The sequence below is a fragment of the Macrobrachium rosenbergii genome, chromosome 27, assembly GCF_040412425.1.
Source record: "Macrobrachium rosenbergii isolate ZJJX-2024 chromosome 27, ASM4041242v1, whole genome shotgun sequence".
NCBI lineage: Eukaryota > Metazoa > Arthropoda > Malacostraca > Decapoda > Palaemonidae > Macrobrachium > Macrobrachium rosenbergii.
The window spans coordinates 10,960,212-10,978,967 of NC_089767.1; the positions used below are offsets into that span (position 1 = coordinate 10,960,212).

The following is an 18,756-nucleotide window of genomic DNA, read 5'->3' on the forward strand; positions in this document are numbered from 1 at the left end:
TTAATCACACAAATGCTGAGGCAGTTGGAGTGGGCCCCTACTCCTGGAGAACTGTGGGCGTGAGGTGGAACCGACATCTGGGGTTGGCTCGATGCGTCCCCTGGACCGCCCTGGACCCCGCTTTGGTGAGGGAGTGGGTGTGTCTGCGGGGAGGTACTGAGGGGGAACTGAGGCGCCTGCCTGCCTCCTTGCGTACTTCACTGTCCAAAAGGAATGCTGCTTCAACCTGTCGATGGTGACCCAGTCTTCCCAACTGTGGATGTCAAAGAGGTATGCCTTGGCGGCCCACCTCATGACTCGGTGGGGCCCCCTGTAGGGCCTGGTTAAGGGCGGCCGACAGGCGTCCATCCTGACGAAGATGTAGGTGCAGGAGTCTAAGGCGGGTGGGCTGTAGGTGGTGGTTCTGTCGGTGAAGGTCTTATGGCAGGGCGCGAACTTCTGTGCGAGTTCCCTCAACCTCGGGAGGGGGGCATCGGCGCCGTCGGTCGACGGCAGGAAGAATTCTCCGGGAACAGCCAGTGTCTCCCCGTAGACTTTTTCGGCAGGGGAGGCGTCGCCATTTGCCTTTGGTGCAGTGTGGAGACCTAGCAGGACCCAGGGGAGATGTTCCTTCCACCTCTCGTCAGTGCAACAGGCCATGAGAGTTGCCTTAAGAGAGCGGTGCGCCCTCTTGACCATGCCGTTCACTGCGGGGTTGTAGGCCATTGTGCTGTGTAGTGTTGTACCCATTAGGCATGCCAAGGAGACCCAGAGCTCTGACAGGAAGGCTGGACCCCTGTCTGTAGTGATGCTGTCTGGCACTCTGAAACGGCTGATCCAACTGGAGAGGAGGGCCTCTGCGCATGATGCTATTGATGCCTTGGGCCAGCGGGTGGAGCGATCTATAATTGTCAGTAGGTATCTGGCTCCTCCCAACTGTGGAAGAGGCCCAACGACGTTGATGTGGAGTGGCCGAAGCGCCGACGAGGCTGGGGGAAGTCGCCGACTTTTGCTCACCTGGCATGGGGTGCAGCTCCTTGCCCACTGACGGACGTCCTTGTTGATGCCATGCCAGATGAACTTGTCAGTCATGAGGCGCACCGTTGTGTGCCCTGATGTATGGGGGAGACCGTGGACTATGTCGAACACCTGCTTCCCCCTTGAGGCGGGTACTAGAGGGCAGGGGCGGCCTGTGCTGGTGTCGCAGAGGAGAGTTGTGTTTGAGTTTGCTAAAGGCACATCTTCTCACTTAAGAGCTGTCACTGCCGTCCTGTAGTCTGCCGTCTCTGGGTTTGCTGCTTGTTCTTTTGCCAGGTCTTCGTAGTCAATGCCGAGGTGAAGGGAATTGATTTCTACACTCGACAGGGCGTCGGCTAGTGGGTTCTTCCTGCCAGGGACATAGTTGATAGTGCACCGGAATTCGGAGAAGGCGGTCAGGTGTCGCTGTTGCCTTGCAGACCACACGTCTCCCGGCTTTGCAAATGCATGCACCAAGGGTTTGTGATCTGTTAGGATCGTGAATTCAGTCCCCTCCAGCAGGTACTTGAAGTGTCTCACGTCCTGGTAGATAGCCAGCAGCTCCCTGTTGAAGGCACTGTAGTGGATCTCTGCTGGCGAAAACTTGTGGCTGAAGAAGGCCAAGGGTTGGGGGGCGCTGTTCACTAGTTGCTTGAGTACTGCGCCGCAGGCGATGTTGCTGGCATCCGTTGTCAGTCTGAGGGCAGCTGCGGGTTGTGGTGAGTCAAGGTAGTGGCACTGGTGAGGGCTCTCTTTGTTTCTATGAATGCCTGCTGCTGCGGAGCCTCCCAGGTCAGTGTTTTTGGCTTGCCCTTCAGGATTGATGTCGGGGGTACATAGTGCGGGTGACATCTGGGATGAAACGTCGGTAGCAGTTTAACATTCTGAGAAACTCCTGAAGGGCCTTGATGGTTTGTGGTTTCGGGAAATTCTCTATAGCTTTTACTTTTGAGGCCGTGGGGTGCACTCCTGCTGGGGAAATCTTGTGTCTGAAGAAGTCTACTTTTTCTTTCTCGATAATGCATTTGTCAAACCTGACGACCAGTCTGCTGTCCTGCAGACGTTTCAGGACGGCGCGGACATGGTGAAGGTGTTCCTCTGGGGACTTAAGTCCCAAAGGGCATGATGATGGCGGTCTTGGAGACGTCATCGGGGTGCACAGGGAATTGGAAGTATGACTTCAGCAGGTCCATCTTGGAGTAAATCTTCATGCCATGGAGGGTGCCCATCAGGTCTTGCATGTTAGGGAGTGGGTAGTGGTCTGGTGTTGTCAGTAAATTCAAGCGACGATAGTCCCCGCATGGCCTCCATGAACCATCAGACTTCTTTACCATGTGGAGGGGAGACGCCTACGGGCTTAAGGCTTTTTTACAGGCGCCCATCCGTTCCATCTCTGCGAAGGCCAGTTTGGCGTCTTGTAACTTTTGGGGGGCAGACAGTCGTTGGAACTTGGCAGGGGTCAGTGGGCCCGTTGTGGTGATATGATGGAAGATGCCGTGCTTTGCTGAAGCCCCTGGTGACTGGCGTAGTTCTGGTTTGAATACGTCCGGGAACTCCTGTTGGAGGGACGTGTAGCCGCTGGGGGCTGTGGGGCAGATGGCGGGCATTCCAGGTCTGGTTGAAAGCTGACGGGAGTGGCAGGTTCCTGTGTCGAGGAGGCGTTGTCTTCCGACGTTGACCAGAAGTACATGGTGCCCTAGGAAATCTGTGCCCAGCAGAGGGAACTTGACCTCCGCGATGACAAAGGGCCAGTGGTATCTGCAGCCCAGAATTGAGATAGTCCGGGTCATCGTGCCATACGTGCAGATGGGAGTTCTGTTTGCTGCTATGAGGGTGGGTGTTGAGTCAGGTATCTTTTCTAAATCTTCCTTGGATGGCGGGAATACCGACTGCATTGCTCGCGTGTCTACCAGCAGGCGCTGTTTCGAAATTTCGTCTCTGATGAAGAAACCTGCTGGTCGCGGGGAGTTGGATTTCGCAGCCATAGCTGTTACTTGTGGCCGCTTTTGTCGTTTTTTGTAAAGGAACAGGAAGGTCTGCAGTTCCTGGCATTAGTTCTGAATTTTCCATGGAAGAAGCGCTACGCTGGGTTTGACCATGTCCTATGTTTCCTGAATGGTGTCTTCTTCCTGTAAATGGCGTTGATGTCTCCCTCGCTGTTGTCATTCTCCTCTGTCTGGCTGCAGGCTCCCAGGGCAGCGGCGTGTTTCGAGGCCTTGGTGGCCTCGTGTATTTTCTGGGCAACGTCGACTTGTAAAGTCACCACATCGGCGCCAGCGTAGTGTTTCGGTGGCACCATTAATTAAGTCTCCGCTGAGCATGTTTTCTTTGGTGACTTCCCATTTTCTACAAACTCAATTAGTCACGCCTAAAACGTGCCAGGTCACGCATTTTTAACCATTTTTACTTTATGCGTATTTATACAAATGTCACACATTGTGTATCACATGTTTCTTCATTCACAGGCATCAAGACTGTATCCATATTGTAGTTCTGTATGTTTTGTATTGTAATTTGTACTCGTTCACTGCATATTATTGTTTATTGTTTCGACCTCAGGTCACAGTCAATTCCATTGTCTCTCGCGGGCCGGCGTCAGTCGGCCGCTATATAAACTGCCTGGATCTGTAATAAAGTAGCAGTAACTTTTACCTGCTCGTTTCTTTGACACCTTACAGTGGTGACCCCCGGAGTATCCCGGAGCCATTAACGGACCGACGCAGCGACTTAGTCTTGGCTCCAGGATTTCTCCAAAACGCTCTTAGCGGCCTAAACACGGCGCTGTAACCAGTGTTTGAGCGTGCTGACTCGTCGGCATACCCCACCAGCGTCACTAGCGGAACCACACGGCGCACGAAAGTGCGTACTGACGCGAAAGTACCCCACTCCAGTAAGGGGTCAAAGGAGCGAGCATGGACGCCGGATATCCTCCTTCATGCAGTTAAATGCGGACCCCGCGGACTCGGAGGTTTACCTACCTCCCATCACACCCGCGCCCGCCCCTGCATCGAGGCCCTCCCGCAACTCCACACCAGTGCCCCGAACACACGACGGCCGGGCAACACAATCGCCGGCCGCCCTCACCGTAAAACTGCCGCCATTTATGCAGGGGAACCCATCGATGTGGCTGCGCAGGGTGGAGAGCCACTTCAGAATCGCGGACCTGACGGACGAAATCCTACAGGCCGACACAGTGCTCAACGCCCTTCCGAGGACGTGTACAGAAAACTCATCTCGCGAGTACCCAAACACACACCCTCACATACAGCACCACAAAAAGTTCCTCCTCGAAGCTTACTCCCTGCCCATCGCCGAGCGGGCCGCCGTGCTATCGACCTTGCCATAAACCCACGCCACGACCTCAATTCAAGAGACGCTTGGAGCATGGTCATGGATCTCCTGTCACTACCAGACTTGGGTGGCACAAAGAAGCGGCAGGAGATAAGCCGCGACGGGAAATCTACTTCGCCAACTCCTCCCGGAGGTACGCAACCAGATCGCTCACCCCTACACCATGCCTATCGAGGACCTCATAGAGACGGCGCAACATCTCACAGACTCCGTCAAGGCTTCACAGCGGCTAAAACCGGCCACACAGCCGGTCAGCTCCGTCCAGCCTGAAGAGGACGAGAGCAGCCCGTCAACGCCATCGCCAACAGACGTCCACCGAACCACAGCAGATGGAGGTCCCGGGCTTCTGTCGCTACCACAAGTGGTTCGGAAAGGACGCCCGAAACTGCCTGCCGCCCTGCTCGTTCGCCCGTTCAAAAAACAGGGGTGGCGGTGGCCAGCAGGACAGGCCGCCATGGCAGCCGAAGAACCCAGGGCCTCAAAAACAGTAGGTTTTTACGTCCGTGACACCGTCTCTGGCAGGATGATGCTGGTCGACACAGGGGCCTTTAAATCGGTCTTCCCAGCATCCAGAGAGGACCGCAACCAGACACCAGACCCGGCCGCTTTCCTGACGGCCGCCAACGGAACCCCATCCTCTCCTACGGCACCAGGCCCTGTCAATCTCCATCCTTGGCCAGAGTTACTCCTGGGACTTCATCGTCGCGGACGAGGAACCCCACTCCTGGGGCCGATTTTCTGGCGCACTTCGGCCTGCTAGTCGCGTGGCGCAAGCACCTCCTCGGTACCGACTCCTGCCGGTCTCTCCGTTAACAGCGGGACCCAGACCCACCATCAGCGCCGTCGCCCCCACCAGTATGCACACCTACTGTCGGAGTTCCTGAGGTATTTAAGCCAGAGCCGCCAAGTCCCGGGGCCCCAGCCAAGCACGGCATATACCACCATATAACGACTAAAGGGCCCCGACACATGCGAAGTTCCGCAGGCTTCCCCTCAGCGCCTTCAGGAGGCGAAAAAAGCATTCGCGGAGATGGAGCGGATGGGCATCTGCAGGAAAGCCTCCAGTCCATGGGCCTCCCCCTCCACATGGTGCAGAAACCGGACGGCTCCTGGAGACCCTGCGGCGACTACAGGCGGCTCAACATTGCAACAGAGCCCGACCACTACCCTCTACCCAACATGCAGGACATCACGGCCTCCTTTCACAGGGCCAAAATATTCACTAAATTGGACCTTCTTAAATCTTATTTACAGGTACCCGTTGCACCAGAGGACATACCAAAGACAGCCATCATCACGCCCTTCGGGTCCTATGTGTTCGCCTTCTCCACCTTCGGGCTGAGGAACGGGCCACCTTCCAGCGGCTCATGGACAGCATCCTGGGGACCTAAAGTTCTGCGTCTGCTATGTCGACGACATTCTCATATTTTCCAGGTCTTACAGCGAACACCAGAGACACATCAGGGCAGTCCTCCAGCGCCTCCAAGAGAACGGCCTCGTCGTCCGCTTTGACAAATGTACCTTCGGCGTCCAGAAAGCAGAATTCCTGGGTCACGAGGTGTCTCCGACAGGCGTCTGCCCTCTTACATCGAAAGTAGCAGCCGTAGCCAGGTTCCCGACACCCACCTCCATCAAGGCCGTCCAGGAGTTCCTTGGGATGGTAAACTTCTACAGGCGGTTCATCCCCGGGATCGCGCACACCACGGCCCCCCTGACAGAAGTCCTAAAAGGCCAACCGAAGTCCCTGTCTTGGGGACCCAGCCAGCAGCAGGCCTTTTCCCTGACGAAGGCCGCCCTCGCCTAGGCAACCGCCTTGGCACACCAGGATCCCAAGGCCCCCCTCCAGCTGACGACAGACGCCAGTAACGTCGCCTGCGGTGCTGTTCTGGAGCAAATCATCAACGGCGCCCCCCAGCCCATCGCCTTCTTCAGCAAGAAGTTCAATCCCGCAGAGACCCGCTACAGCACCTTCGACAGGGAACTCTGCACAATGTCCGCGCAGTTCGGCACTTCAAGTTCCTCCTGGAGGGGATGCCCTTCACAATCTTCACAGACCATCAGCCACTGGTTCACGCCTTCACGAAGCAGGGGGACGCATGGTCTTCCAGACAGCAGCGCCACCTCTCAGCCATAGCCGAATTTACCTGTTCCGTCAGCTACCTCCCCGGCAAGAAAAATCCCGTAGCAGACGCCCTCTCCAGAGTCGAATTGAACGCAGTGCAGCTTGGTGTAGATTACCAGGACCTTGCCAGAGAACAGGCCGCTGACCCAGAAACCCCAGCATACCGCACCGCCATCACGTCCCTCAAGTGGCGGGACGTGACCCTTGCCCCCGAAGGCCCCAGCCTGCTCTGCGACATCAGCACAGGTCAGCCCCGCCCTTTGGTTCCAGCCTCACGCCGCCGCCGCCGCCAGGTATTCGACATAATTCACGGCCTCTCACACCCCTCCGGCGGGACCACGGCCAAACTGCTTTCAAAAAAGTTCGTCTGGCACGGGGTGCAAAAGGACGCCACGGCCTGGGCAAAACAGTGCCTGCAGTGCCAGACCAGCAAGGTGGGTCGTCACACGCAGTCGGGGTAGGCGAGTTCCCACAGCCAGGGCGCCGCCGCCACATCCACATCGACGTCGCCGGGCCCCTTCCCCATCAGGCGGATCCAGATACCTCCGGACGGTGGTAGACCGTTCAACGAGGTGGCCCGAAGCCACACCCATGCAAGAAGCCACCGCCAGCGCGTGCGCCGAGGCCCTGCTCTCCAGTTGGGTTAGCCGCCCTGGACCACATCACAACCGACAGGGCCCCGCCTTCCTCTCCAAGTTGTGGTCTGCCCTGGCTCAACTGCTGGGAACCACGCACCACACCACCACAGCGTACAACCCAGCGCCAACGGCCTGGTCGAAACGGTTCCACAGGTCCCTAAAGTCATCCCTCATGGCCCGCTGCACCGCCGAGGACTGGAAACATCAGCTGCCGTGGGTTCTCCTCGGGTTGAGAACCGCTCCCAGAGCCGACGGCACCCCATCTGCAGCCGAACAAACCTATGGGGAACCCCTCGTGGTGCCGGGAGAGCTTGTGACGGATGAACGCCACTCCCCATCACTGCAGAGGCTCCGCGACGTGGCCGGCAAGTTTGCCCCTTGCAGGCGCTCATACATCGACAAAGCAACCACTTTCATGCCGCCACAGCTGTCATCCGCCACCCACGTCTTCGTCAGAGTCGACGCCGTCCGTCCACCACTAACCAAGCCCTACAGGGGACCCTTCCGCGTGCTGGAACGAAACAGCAAGGCGTTCCAGCTGGCACTCCCTGGCAAGGACGACTGGGTTTCAATAGACCGCTTAAAGCCCGCCTTTCTGTCGGAGAGTCCCGACAGCGACGCAGCACCCCTTCCGCCCAACCGCACTCCAGCACGCCCTCACCCACGCAGGCGCGGCCGCCCCAGGAAGGGACCGCCCAACCAGCAGCCTCACAGGCGGGAGACCCCTCCGTTATCTTCAAGGAGCCGCGGCACCCTTCAGCGTCCCAGCAGATACAGGGATTAGTCAGATGCGTCCCTCGTCTTGGGGGGGAGTATTTGTAAAGTCACCACATCGGCGCCAGCGTAGTGTTTTGGCGGCGCCATTAATTAAGTCTCCGCTGAGCATGTTTTCTTTGGTGACTTCCCATTTTCTTCAAACTCAATTAGCCACACCTAAAACGTGCCAGGTCACGCATTTTTAACCATTTTTACTTTATGCGTATTTATACAAATGTCACACATTGTGTATCACATGTTTCTTCATTCACAGGCATCAAGACTGTATCCATATTGTAGTTCTGTATGTTTTGTATTGTAATTTGTACTTGTTCACTGCATATTATTGTTTATTGTTTCGACCTCAGGTCACAGTCAATTCCATTGTCTCTCGCGGGCCAGCGTCAGTCGGCCGCTATATAAACTGCCTGGATCTGTAGTAAAGTAGCAGTAACTTTTACCTGCTCGTTTCTTTGACACCTTACAGACTAAGGCGTCCATGTCGAGGGCTTCTGCGTCTTTTATCTGGTGCCTAACTTCCTGCTTGAGGCGCCGAAGGAAGATTGCTCTAGTTAAATCTACCTTCCTCTTCCTACCGTTTTTGTTGCGGCCTGGCAGTGTTACCAACCCCCATGGTTCGTCCTAGGCTTCCCTGGGTGATGCTTCTCCGAGAAGCTGGGATAATAGGTCGAGTGCTCGCTGCGCTCTCTCGGTCACGGGCATGAAGTAAGTTTGCATGAGTTTATCCTTCAAGGCCGCGTATGTGACCTTGTCCGGTTGCACGTCGAGCCAGGGAGAGATTCTGTTGAACACCTCTTCTGGGAGCGCCATCATGGTGACGTCGGATTTGATAGCATCATCTGAGATGCACGCCATGCAAAAGTGCGCGTCTGCGCGCAGGAACCATGATGCCGTGTTCTGCCGCGAAAACGGACGAAGTTTGACTACATCTGGCTTTGTTGGCAAGAGGGGAGTACAGACGATGCTCGCGGGTTCGCATTGAAGTTCAGCTTCCGACATCCTTACTACTCACGCACCAAAACGCGGGAAAATGCGCCGCATTGAGTCCGTTAATGGTGCTGATTGTTTGAGTGGTCGAACGAAGTGCCAGAACGTGCCGTTTTTTGGGTACGCCGTATTTAGTCTGTTAATGGCACGGTTTCCACCAGGGAGGGAGCTATCAGAGGTCTAAACTTTGATGCCATAATTAGTCCGCTAAAGGCTCTCTGATGGTAGGCTGCTGCCGCCTTTAGTCCGTTAATGGCTGGGCCAAAACTGCGCTACCTGTCACTCCGGGGTCACAAGTGTGAGGTTCAAGAAATGTCAGAAGTAAAAGACTGATTCTTTATTATTCTCGGCAGGTGTTTGTAAAGCGGAAAGTGGACGGAAAGGTAGCAGGCTACCTGAGGCCCCCACTGTGTCCATACAGAAGTTGTGTTTGTTAACAGGCATAACAAGACATATATAATGTGTTACAGAACATGTAAAAGGCAGATATATATATTGGCGGAAAGGCCGTACAATGATGCATACAATGGGATACATAAAGAATCTGAAATAATATCAAGTAACATATATGATGTGATTAATGTACATATGAAGAGTGAAGCACAAGAATGGAGAGGCAATTTGATGCCCTTGCAAGTTCTATGGTGGAACATTTTCAAAATTTCCTCAATTTCCCTTTTCAGTACCTATATTTCTTCTGCATAGAATAGTGCAGTCGTTAAATAACAATTGAAATACTTCTTTCTCTCTACTAATTGACATTTTTTTTTTACCAATAGTGCAGTTATCTCTCTTCATATGACCCATGTTGCAGCTGCCCTCTACTTCTCTATCAGTTCCTGCTTCACTGTCCAGTGTTTCCCAAGGGTAACAGAAATGTTCTTCCGTTTCTGAAACCTGCCCATCTATAAAATTTGGTACATGGAGCAGACAACAGATACATAGAAAAATCTATAAGTATCTCTTATAGAACAGAGGTCAACCTTACACCTTTCCAGCAACAGCATGACCATTTTCCTGACTGTTCTTTTCCCATTGGTTCCTTTCCAGATACCATAAGCTTTGTTTTTCTTATTGTGATTTTCAGTCTCTCCATTCCACTCACCAACCTTTTGTACGGTAGCCTAGAAGTAGGTCGTGGTGGCTGATTTCAAGAATTCTGTTTTGGTAATTAAGAATAAAATCATTTCTGCCTGAAATCACTCCAGGGGAAGGTCATTTGTCAGATGGCAAACTGACTAGTTTACCTGACAGGTCTTACATCATGAAGAACCCCTGTTGATGTATCAGCAGTACGGGAAGGAGCTTGGAGGAGCGACTGAATGCAAAAGAACTTTCTTACTTGGAGATCAGATCATTCACTTGCTCCATTATACTTCAAACAAGCAGCGACTGTCTCTTTGAGATAGGTGCATTCAATCAGTGAGGTCATTAGATGTGTCCAAATGCCTTTTCTATTTTACCAAAGGTGATAAAAGAAATTTCAGAGTTAAAAGAATGAGCTTTCTGTTAATACCTAACAGACTTTGTTTTTTATCTTAGACTGGAAAAGTCTGGGGGTCCACACCATACCTCTTGCTCCCTTTCACACCTTACCACACACAACTTGAGGAAAGGGCCCTTGCTGTCCATTAGGTTGGCTCAATCTAAACCAACCAACAACCTTGTATTGGTGACTTATTTTGCCCCTTATTGATAAGATCCAATTCTTCAAGAGGCTCAGGAAAACACTGGAATCTTAGAAAATGGAAAAACAAAGCCTCACTCTTGTTCATCCAAAAGACAGTGATTTTTGGCATGACTGATTTCCTTAGAATGAGTAACTACAATGATGTTGCTACAATTTTCACACATTCCTTCTACTTTCCTCCTTTGTATTCAGTTCTTTTTGGCACTAAATTTAAGTTTATACTGTCATACTGAATTTGCTGATACCTTTCATGAAGTTTTGGAACTGAACAGACACTAGTTGAGGGTAACTAACTTGTAAAAGGGCAAATAATATTGCCATGAAGACACCACAAACAATTTCAAGGATCCCAGTGTAAGAAACTTTTACATAAAAAAAATAGAATTGAAGGCAGTACAGTACCTATTAAAAAGTTAAACATCCAAAAATTCATATTTCTTCATACAGATGCTGATGTACATGATGTCCAGGGAGGCATTTGTTTTGAAGAAGTCTCCAAGTTTGCAAGATGGCCATCAGAGGCAGTGCTCCTTGAACACTGTTTCCATGACATCAAATTAATTTGACTACACTGCGTTGATAGGTGCTATAGTAAATCCTGGTCCCATAGGCACCTTAGTGGAAAGCAAAGGACCTTTTTGATGTCTCGGTAATTCTGAGATATTGCCGGCAAAGGGGGATGCCATAATCCCAAATCCCCATCCAGCATAAATAGGTAAGTCACTTTACAAACCACATAGAATAACACATATGCAGGTTCTTGTCTTTTTCTATCCTTCACTGTGAAACCCTAATGGGTATCCTGAATAAAAGAAGGTAATAACTTATGTAACTCTACCATAGACGATTTTTACATCTAGGTCGCTGGGATCACTTAATCAGGAGCTAGGCTATTTTGTCACCTGTCAGTTCCTTTTGTATGCTCCTTTGAGGACAAAGGATCTTCTAAGTGGCAACAGTGGGTTGGTCATGACATCCTCCTTAGGACACACCAGTTCTGGGATTGCTTGGCGGTGTTTGCACAACCACCCATACATCTGTGGAACATTGGAACCAGGTACAAAAGCAGAGTGCTCTCCCACTGTGGGGAACATGCAATGACCTTCACCAGTGTTTCTTGGCACAAGGGTGTTGGCTGCTCATCTGTGCCTCTGGGCATGCGCAGATGACAAAGCTTTATCTAACCTCTTCCCTTTAAATGTGTACACAGCTATCAGACTGTAAAGATGTAGAAGTAATTTTGCCAGCAACAGATGTTATACAATACTTTTGAGTCCTGGAAGGATCTGTTTGTGTTGTGTTACATCCAGGTCTACTAGTGCTCTGTTATAGACCCGAAGTCTTTTTACATTTTTTACCTCTCTCTTGAGCAGCTATTCATAGCCTCTACTTTGCCTGAAGCTTATGTAGTTGGGCTTCATTGTGCACATAAAAACAAGACCTTTATGCTGTGATTTTCTGTGGTATTACTCTCACAAAAGATATACTAGTTCTTTTGCCAGGACTTGCGTGTTAGTGCACCCAACATGTTTCCAGCTATATGTTTGGTTTCAACAGACCATACAGAAGCCTTTAGTTTTTCTACGATGATTTTGAGAGGTTATGCATTAGTCCAAAATTGTTATCATGAGAAATTTCAAGTAGTTATGTCTCCTTAATTGTTTATTTTGGTGATCGGCACCATTTGTACTGATCGTTCATGTCTACCATTCAAAAGATAGTCCTAAGGCTACTTTTGTCAGCTTCTTCTTGGGAGATTATATCTGGTGTATTTTGCCTTCTTCAGGAACCCCTTCAACATTGATGGTGCGTAAATTGTTTGGCTCCTTGTAAGCCTAACGATGTTGGGGAAGTAACCACATCCTTCCTTTATGAACCCTTAGGGTCCACTCACAAGGCAAAGCAGCTGTTCTGACTGCTGTGGTTGCAGTTGCTTGTGTTGATTTTGGATTTGGTTAAATTCTAATTTTTGAATCAGAGGATTTCCTGTCATCCAGCAATCAAGCAAACCAGTTCCTTACTACTGTGGGAGATGCCTTAGCAGCATCACTCCTTCGTTGACAGTAACAGCAGCCAGCCTACATCCCTTCCCTTATTAAGGGAAAGCAAGACTTGAATCAGGGGCAGGAAGAAATCATAAGCTTTTCCTTACTCCTCCCCCTAGTCACTGTTGAACACTTCCTATTTTTCTCATCTTTTCCCTCACCCTTTTGCTATAGGAAAAGAGAAGGAGAGACTCCCTCAAAAACAAGTCAGTGGGGAGCTCTATTTCACTCCTTTCCCAAGGTAACATGTAGGTGACAGTGCAAACTAGAAGTCTGAGTTTCAAGGCTTTTTGATCCTCTGAGCAATGTTTTTCAAACCTTCAATGGGGGTGAAGATACCTGTAGCCAAACCTTTGGGTGTAGCTAAGCCTTCTGTTATGGGGTTGGGAGGAAATCTGCTCCTCCAAACCCACACCAGTAGCCAAATCATCTTCCTTTAGAAAGGGGGAGAAACTTTCCCAGTCAGTGTCATCCTCCTTCTGTAGCTACAGTTAGGAAGGAAAGGAAGGTAGGGGAGCAGTTGTTGAGAATAACAATCCCATTTTTCTGTTGCCACGAGTAGAGGATGCATGTCCTGCCTTCGGCAATAGAGCAGAGATAGGGAGCAGAGCCCTGGATATTTTCAGGCCTCTAGACCAATCACTGTGGTCTCTTCAGGGACTGCCTCTCTACCCTCTCTTACACATCAATATTGTCCATTCTTTTCCCCCAGATTCTCCAAGATCTCTAGCTTTATTGGCAGTGGTGAAGGCAATGTGCAGAAAGATGCTAGAAATCATAGAGGACCTGTCTCTGGGGCATTTTCTTATTTAAAAGTGCCCATGCATTATAACTCTTGGAAGTACCTCTACTTGTCTGTAATGAGGCTGTTGATCACTTCAAAATTGCTTTGAACTGGTGACTGGCCCATAGGTGTTTCCTTAGGGTTCTCGCCAGAGTGTTGGCTTGGGCCCATTAGTTAAGATGTATGCTGGCTACATTACATAGATGATTGCTTAATCTTTGAGTCCTCCAAGACACTTTTGCTCCATGACAGAATCCTCTTTCTCTCTTTTTTGGCCGGAAGGCAGGGACTGATAGAAGTTGGCTCTCACACCCAAGTAGCAGACAAATACCTGGGTATGTTCATGATTTGGTAAACTCAGGAGGTATTAGTGCATGTTCCTGTCTCAGTAGGAACAAACAGCTCTTCTTTGGCAGGTTGTCCCTGGCCTCCTGTCACCTTGAAGAAGCTTGTTTTGCATGGGCAGATCCTCTTGCTGTTGTTTCAGTGATGGCTGAAGCATAATTGGGCAGCTCCACACAACCACCCCTCTCATCTCATGCCAAGAACAGAGATTTTGGTGTGGTGACGGGACAACAGGAATTCCTTAGCTAGAGTTCCTCTGAATTCTCCTCTTCCCAAAATGTATCTGTTCAGAAATGCATTGAAGGAAGGCTGGGAAACACCTGAAAGGTTCATTGTGTTGGGTGTGTGCCCACAGGACACACCTCCCTATATCAGCATTCTGGAAATGCAAGAAGCATTGCTATCCCTGCAAGCTTTTCTTTAACAGTTGATAGACCACTCAGTAGTGCAGATAGGTGACAACACAGCTGTAGTGGCATATGTCAAACAAAAAGGAACAGTCTTCCCTCCACTTAACAAGTTGGCATTTGTAGATGCATGAGTGTATGGTTCGCCACACCATTGAGCTGTCTGCCATGGTGGAACAGTCCAGCAGGCAAACTCAGTTGCTGGGGTCAGGTTGTAGGGTTGGAGTGGTCCTTATTGCCTTGGATAGTAGAAAGATGATTTGAGGGGGCTCTGCTATTCTTGACCTGTCTGTTTCCAGGTTGAAGAGAAAGCTCAACCTGTTTTCGATCACCTTGAGTTTGAAGATTACCCTGGCTACTCCTAGTTTGCCTTAAGTTGAGTGGCATCTTCTTAATTCACCTTCATTGAGACAAGTTCTGTCAGTCTTCACTGCCCTAAGCTGGGTTTCTGACTGAATGGCTTTAATTTCCGTGCTTTGGTGAAGTTTTCTTGGATGGGGAGTTTTGAAAAGTCTCATCCCCCTGAATGGGACCTGCAACTGTCCTTTGTAGCCTAACCCAGGTGCCTTACAAGTCCTCGGGTGAAGCCATGACTGATGGTGAAGTGTGCTAAAGTTTCTTGGCATCTTGTATCGTTGTCAGAGAGATGGGATCTCTTTTTCTTTTTGTCCCGAGTTTGTGGCAGAATGTTATAACACATCAGATCGTGACTGGAGATTTAAAGTTACATGAAAGGACCTGTGCTTTCAGTTTGGAGTGTCAGTGTTTTTTCCATTAGGATAGGCATAAGAAGGTGATGTCCAGGAACATCAATCCTTGCTGTATTCATGAGGTCTCAGAGTACTTATGACTCCTCTGAGGAGGAGGTTACTTGCCTTACTTGTGCGAGAGCCAATAAAGTGGAACTGTCCTTGACCTTTCTGGGGGGAAGTTTTCATTTTTGCACACAATGAGGGCAGGTGCCTAGTGCAGATAGACATCCCTTCCCTCGCTCTACCAGAGGGATGTCGCCTGCATTCCTAGATAATTAATGGATTGGACCTGCAGTAGCTGCTCAACAGACAAGTACCTTGCCTGACTACTCTTGCATAGTAAGTGTGGGATATGAATGCAGTGACTTGATTCTCTTTCTTCACTTCCTCATTTCTTGAGCAGCATCTAGGGCAAAGTATCAGCTGGGTCAGGCTAGATACAAGTAACTACACTTCAAGCACCCACTCTCAGCATAGTTCCTGGGATGCATCTCCCTCCACTCTCATTTGTAATGAGGGGAGGAGCTACATTCTGGACCTGTCACTTGTCATTACCCAGAACTAGTGGCCTTCTGACTTGAATTCCCTTATAGGGGATTTCATGGTTCTCCTATGTTTTCTTTACTTAAATGCAGTCTTTCAAGCAGTTTCTCACTCACGCACAGGGCCCTACCGCTGTCATCCAATATGCCAGACAAGAGGAGGCTACAGGAGTCATTACATCCCCTGCTTGCTTATGTAACCAGCAGTGTGACAATTTTGGGTAGCGTTCAACAACTTGCGGTTGTCAGAGAGGACTTCTCAGAAAAATTTAATATCCACATGCATGGCAGTGGTTTGTATTTCTGTAGGAACAAATTAAATTAAATCAAACCCACTAGTGGCACAAGGTGAGCGAGGGGTACTCCCCTACTCAGCCCCACCAACACTTAACGACCTTGTTACCGAGTTTAACCACCATTCCAGCTCACTTTGAGGATACTCTATACAGTACCGGGTGTTTCAAAATTAGAGCCCCCCCCCTCCACAGAACAAATGGAGTTATGAAGTTTTCTGCTATAGCCTATCTCCAAGTACGTTATTTTAAGTTTCTATTAAGCTATTTTTCATTTTACATTTCTTGTATTTTCAGACTGAGTGATGGAGTTAGATACAGCCATGGCTAACGACTCGGAGGAAATCAGATGGATTGACCGAATCTGGGATATAACCTTCAGAGAGGCCAGGGATGCTGGCGCATCCTTCATTTCACTTTCTGGATAGCTAAATATATTGAAAGACATGAATCCTTTGTTAAAAGAAACTAGAACAAAAATCCATATGACTGTCATCGCAAAAAGAGTGAGAATCTTGGAAGGCCTGAAGTCCTTTCTCAGGAGTCAAAAGACATCATAGCTGAGGCAGTGGGTAGACCAAGAAAGTCTTTATGTAAATTGGCACTTGAACTAGAAACAGGGAAATGGAGTTTGAGTCTCAGCTTTTTTGTGATTTGCTGAAATCATACCCCTCAAGAATGCAGGCTGTGGTACAGGCAGATGGAGGCCACACAAAATATTAAATACTCAGAGAGAAACTTGAATAAATACCTGTTCTGAATTACTTTTGTTTTTGTCCATACCAATTTTAGTTTACGCTGTAGAGGGGGCTCTAATTTCCAAACACCCTATAAAGGCTTTGGATTTCATACCCATAAAAATTACAAATTAAAGATATATTTTGTAAATCCAGTGCAGTATAAGGTTATATACATTGAAATATTTTAACTGGGAACATGTAATGCTGTGGCAGGCTGTTTAACTATTTTATGATGTGGGATATTATTAAATATGTAATTCAAAGTTCTAATCCATTATCGTTTTTCATGCTCTGACTGGCAAACTGGTAATTTTAAATTTGTCTGTCATATAGTTCAGTGTGTTGGTTACGTGTAAATACACACACTGGGTTTTCAGATAAACCTTTGTAATTAACCTAAACAGACTGGTGTGAATTTCATTTACATTCTATATGAAATAAAAACTTACGAAAGACTAGTCAATTTATGGTGATTAACCTGCTCTGTCTTTTTTTGTATTTTGAAAGACTGTTGGGGCACTGGGCATTTAATTTTTGATTCTGAGTATTCTTTCCAGCATTTATAAGTTACTTTTTGGCCTTCAATTTTAGATTCTTCATATTTGCTTCACGTGTATAGTACATAATTTGTTTTTGAGTTTCTGGTTCACCTTCAGTTGTGTAATTCTGTTAATAATAAAGTTGGTGGCGATATTATATATAGTATATGGTAGTTGGTTCATTGTCTTTACAAAATGCATTTAATTCATTTATGAAATGTTCATGGCATCAAGATTGAGAACTACAGTTTGTTTTACTTCATCTTCTGCTAATTGAACATCTTGATTAGCATGACGAGTTGTAAACTTTGATTTCGCTTAGTACTTCCTTCCATGTTTTTTTTGGGGATGTTCTTAAGAACATATCTTGTTGCTTAGTCTTGAATTAAGGATTACGTCAGTATCACTGTTAAATAGAGGTTGGAGTTTTTGATTCTCCCTTCCTAACATTTTACTTAGCTCTTCCCCTCTACCTTGATGTTTATATAGATGGGAACAGTATAATTTCATCTGTATTTTGTTTGTTTTTATTTGAATCAGTATTGGATATTTTTTGGGGTTAACCACTATCGAAAGATCTTATATTAGATATTATATTACTGTTTTCTTCCATGTTTCTCTTCAGTTTTTCTCTGGTTTGTAGTCCTCCAATTGTAGGGAATTAATAAGTAAATATAAGCCATACTTTGGGTTGAGATTTTATCTCAATGAACTTTTGGATGGGTCAATAAAATCCCTTATTTTCAGTTCCAGCTCTGTATCTCATGGACATCGCAGTTCTGTTTTTCAATACTTTTAATTCAGCATTATTATATATATATATAAAGCACGCATTCTTTCGAGCTAACATGATGATCTAGAAAACAGTTAACACCAAATGGTATTCCACGATTACAAGATCTGCTGTATGAGCAATTGGGTTCATTTACTCTTTTTGTGTCCATATTCACTATATATTTAATAGTTAAGAGGATTCAGCTCTCTAAAACTTTGTCGACATGACCAGACTTTGTCTGCAGACAAAAGCAAGAAATTTGTCTGTTGCCAGATTCGCTGCTTCTGCCCACCGTGTACATCATCGCAGCGTATATAGAGTGCTTGGAGCAAAGACACCAGACTTTGTCTGAGGTGAGTAACGTACACTACTGCTAGCCATACGAATGTGACAAAGTTGATGGAGAGAGCCAATGCATTAGTGTTATTAATATAAAGTTATTTTATATGACAACAAAAATTTCTACACTGAGAAAAGTAATTACTGTATATGTAATAAGTGAATGAAAATATTTACAGTACGTACTGGAATAGAGATAGATTGTGAACATGTGGATAATAATACAAGTATCACTGGATAAGAAATTTAACTTGATGTCCATGGGATATAGTCTTTAATTTTCTATTTTAAATGTTAACTATTATGTAAAATACATTTAATCTGTTAGCTATTATATATAATATGTCTCATCCGTGTGTATGGTCATTTGTTATATGCAATTATGGTGTATATTGTCCTTGATCTTCAAGCATTATAATATACATTTTCATTTTTTTACATCCATTTTCCTTTTAATTTTCTGATACATTACTTCTCTTAGTTTTCCTCACTGGAATGCTATGGGGTAACTTTGTTAAGTAGAGGATAACTTTAGAAATGTTTGTTGATCCCTTCTGCAGTTCTTACAATAGTCACATGACTTCCTAGAATTTCCTTTTCATGAACCAAGCTTTTACACCATTTCCCTTTACCC

At 47.8% G+C, this 18,756-nt stretch overlaps 2 protein-coding genes across 2 annotated transcripts; both read right to left on the reverse strand.

The window, feature by feature from the left end:
* On the reverse strand, positions 1-705 carry LOC136853243 (uncharacterized). Its single transcript, XM_067128620.1, has one exon. It carries the CDS (start codon positions 703-705, stop codon positions 1-3), a length of 705 nt encoding a protein of 234 aa, XP_066984721.1.
* A 1,640-nt stretch (positions 706-2,345) lies between these two features.
* LOC136853244 (uncharacterized) lies at positions 2,346-2,981 on the reverse strand. The gene has a single exon (XM_067128622.1). The coding sequence runs from the start codon at positions 2,979-2,981 to the stop codon at positions 2,346-2,348; it is 636 nt and encodes a 211-aa protein (XP_066984723.1).
* Between the last annotated feature and the right edge of the window lie 15,775 nt (positions 2,982-18,756).

What these genes read in the sequence shown, in the direction of transcription:
- LOC136853243 (XM_067128620.1), bottom strand. Translation starts at nt 705, where the DNA reads ATGGCCTACAACCCCGCAGTGAACGGCATGGTCAAGAGGGCGCACCGC.
- LOC136853244 (XM_067128622.1), bottom strand. Translation starts at nt 2,981, where the DNA reads ATGGCTGCGAAATCCAACTCCCCGCGACCAGCAGGTTTCTTCATCAGA.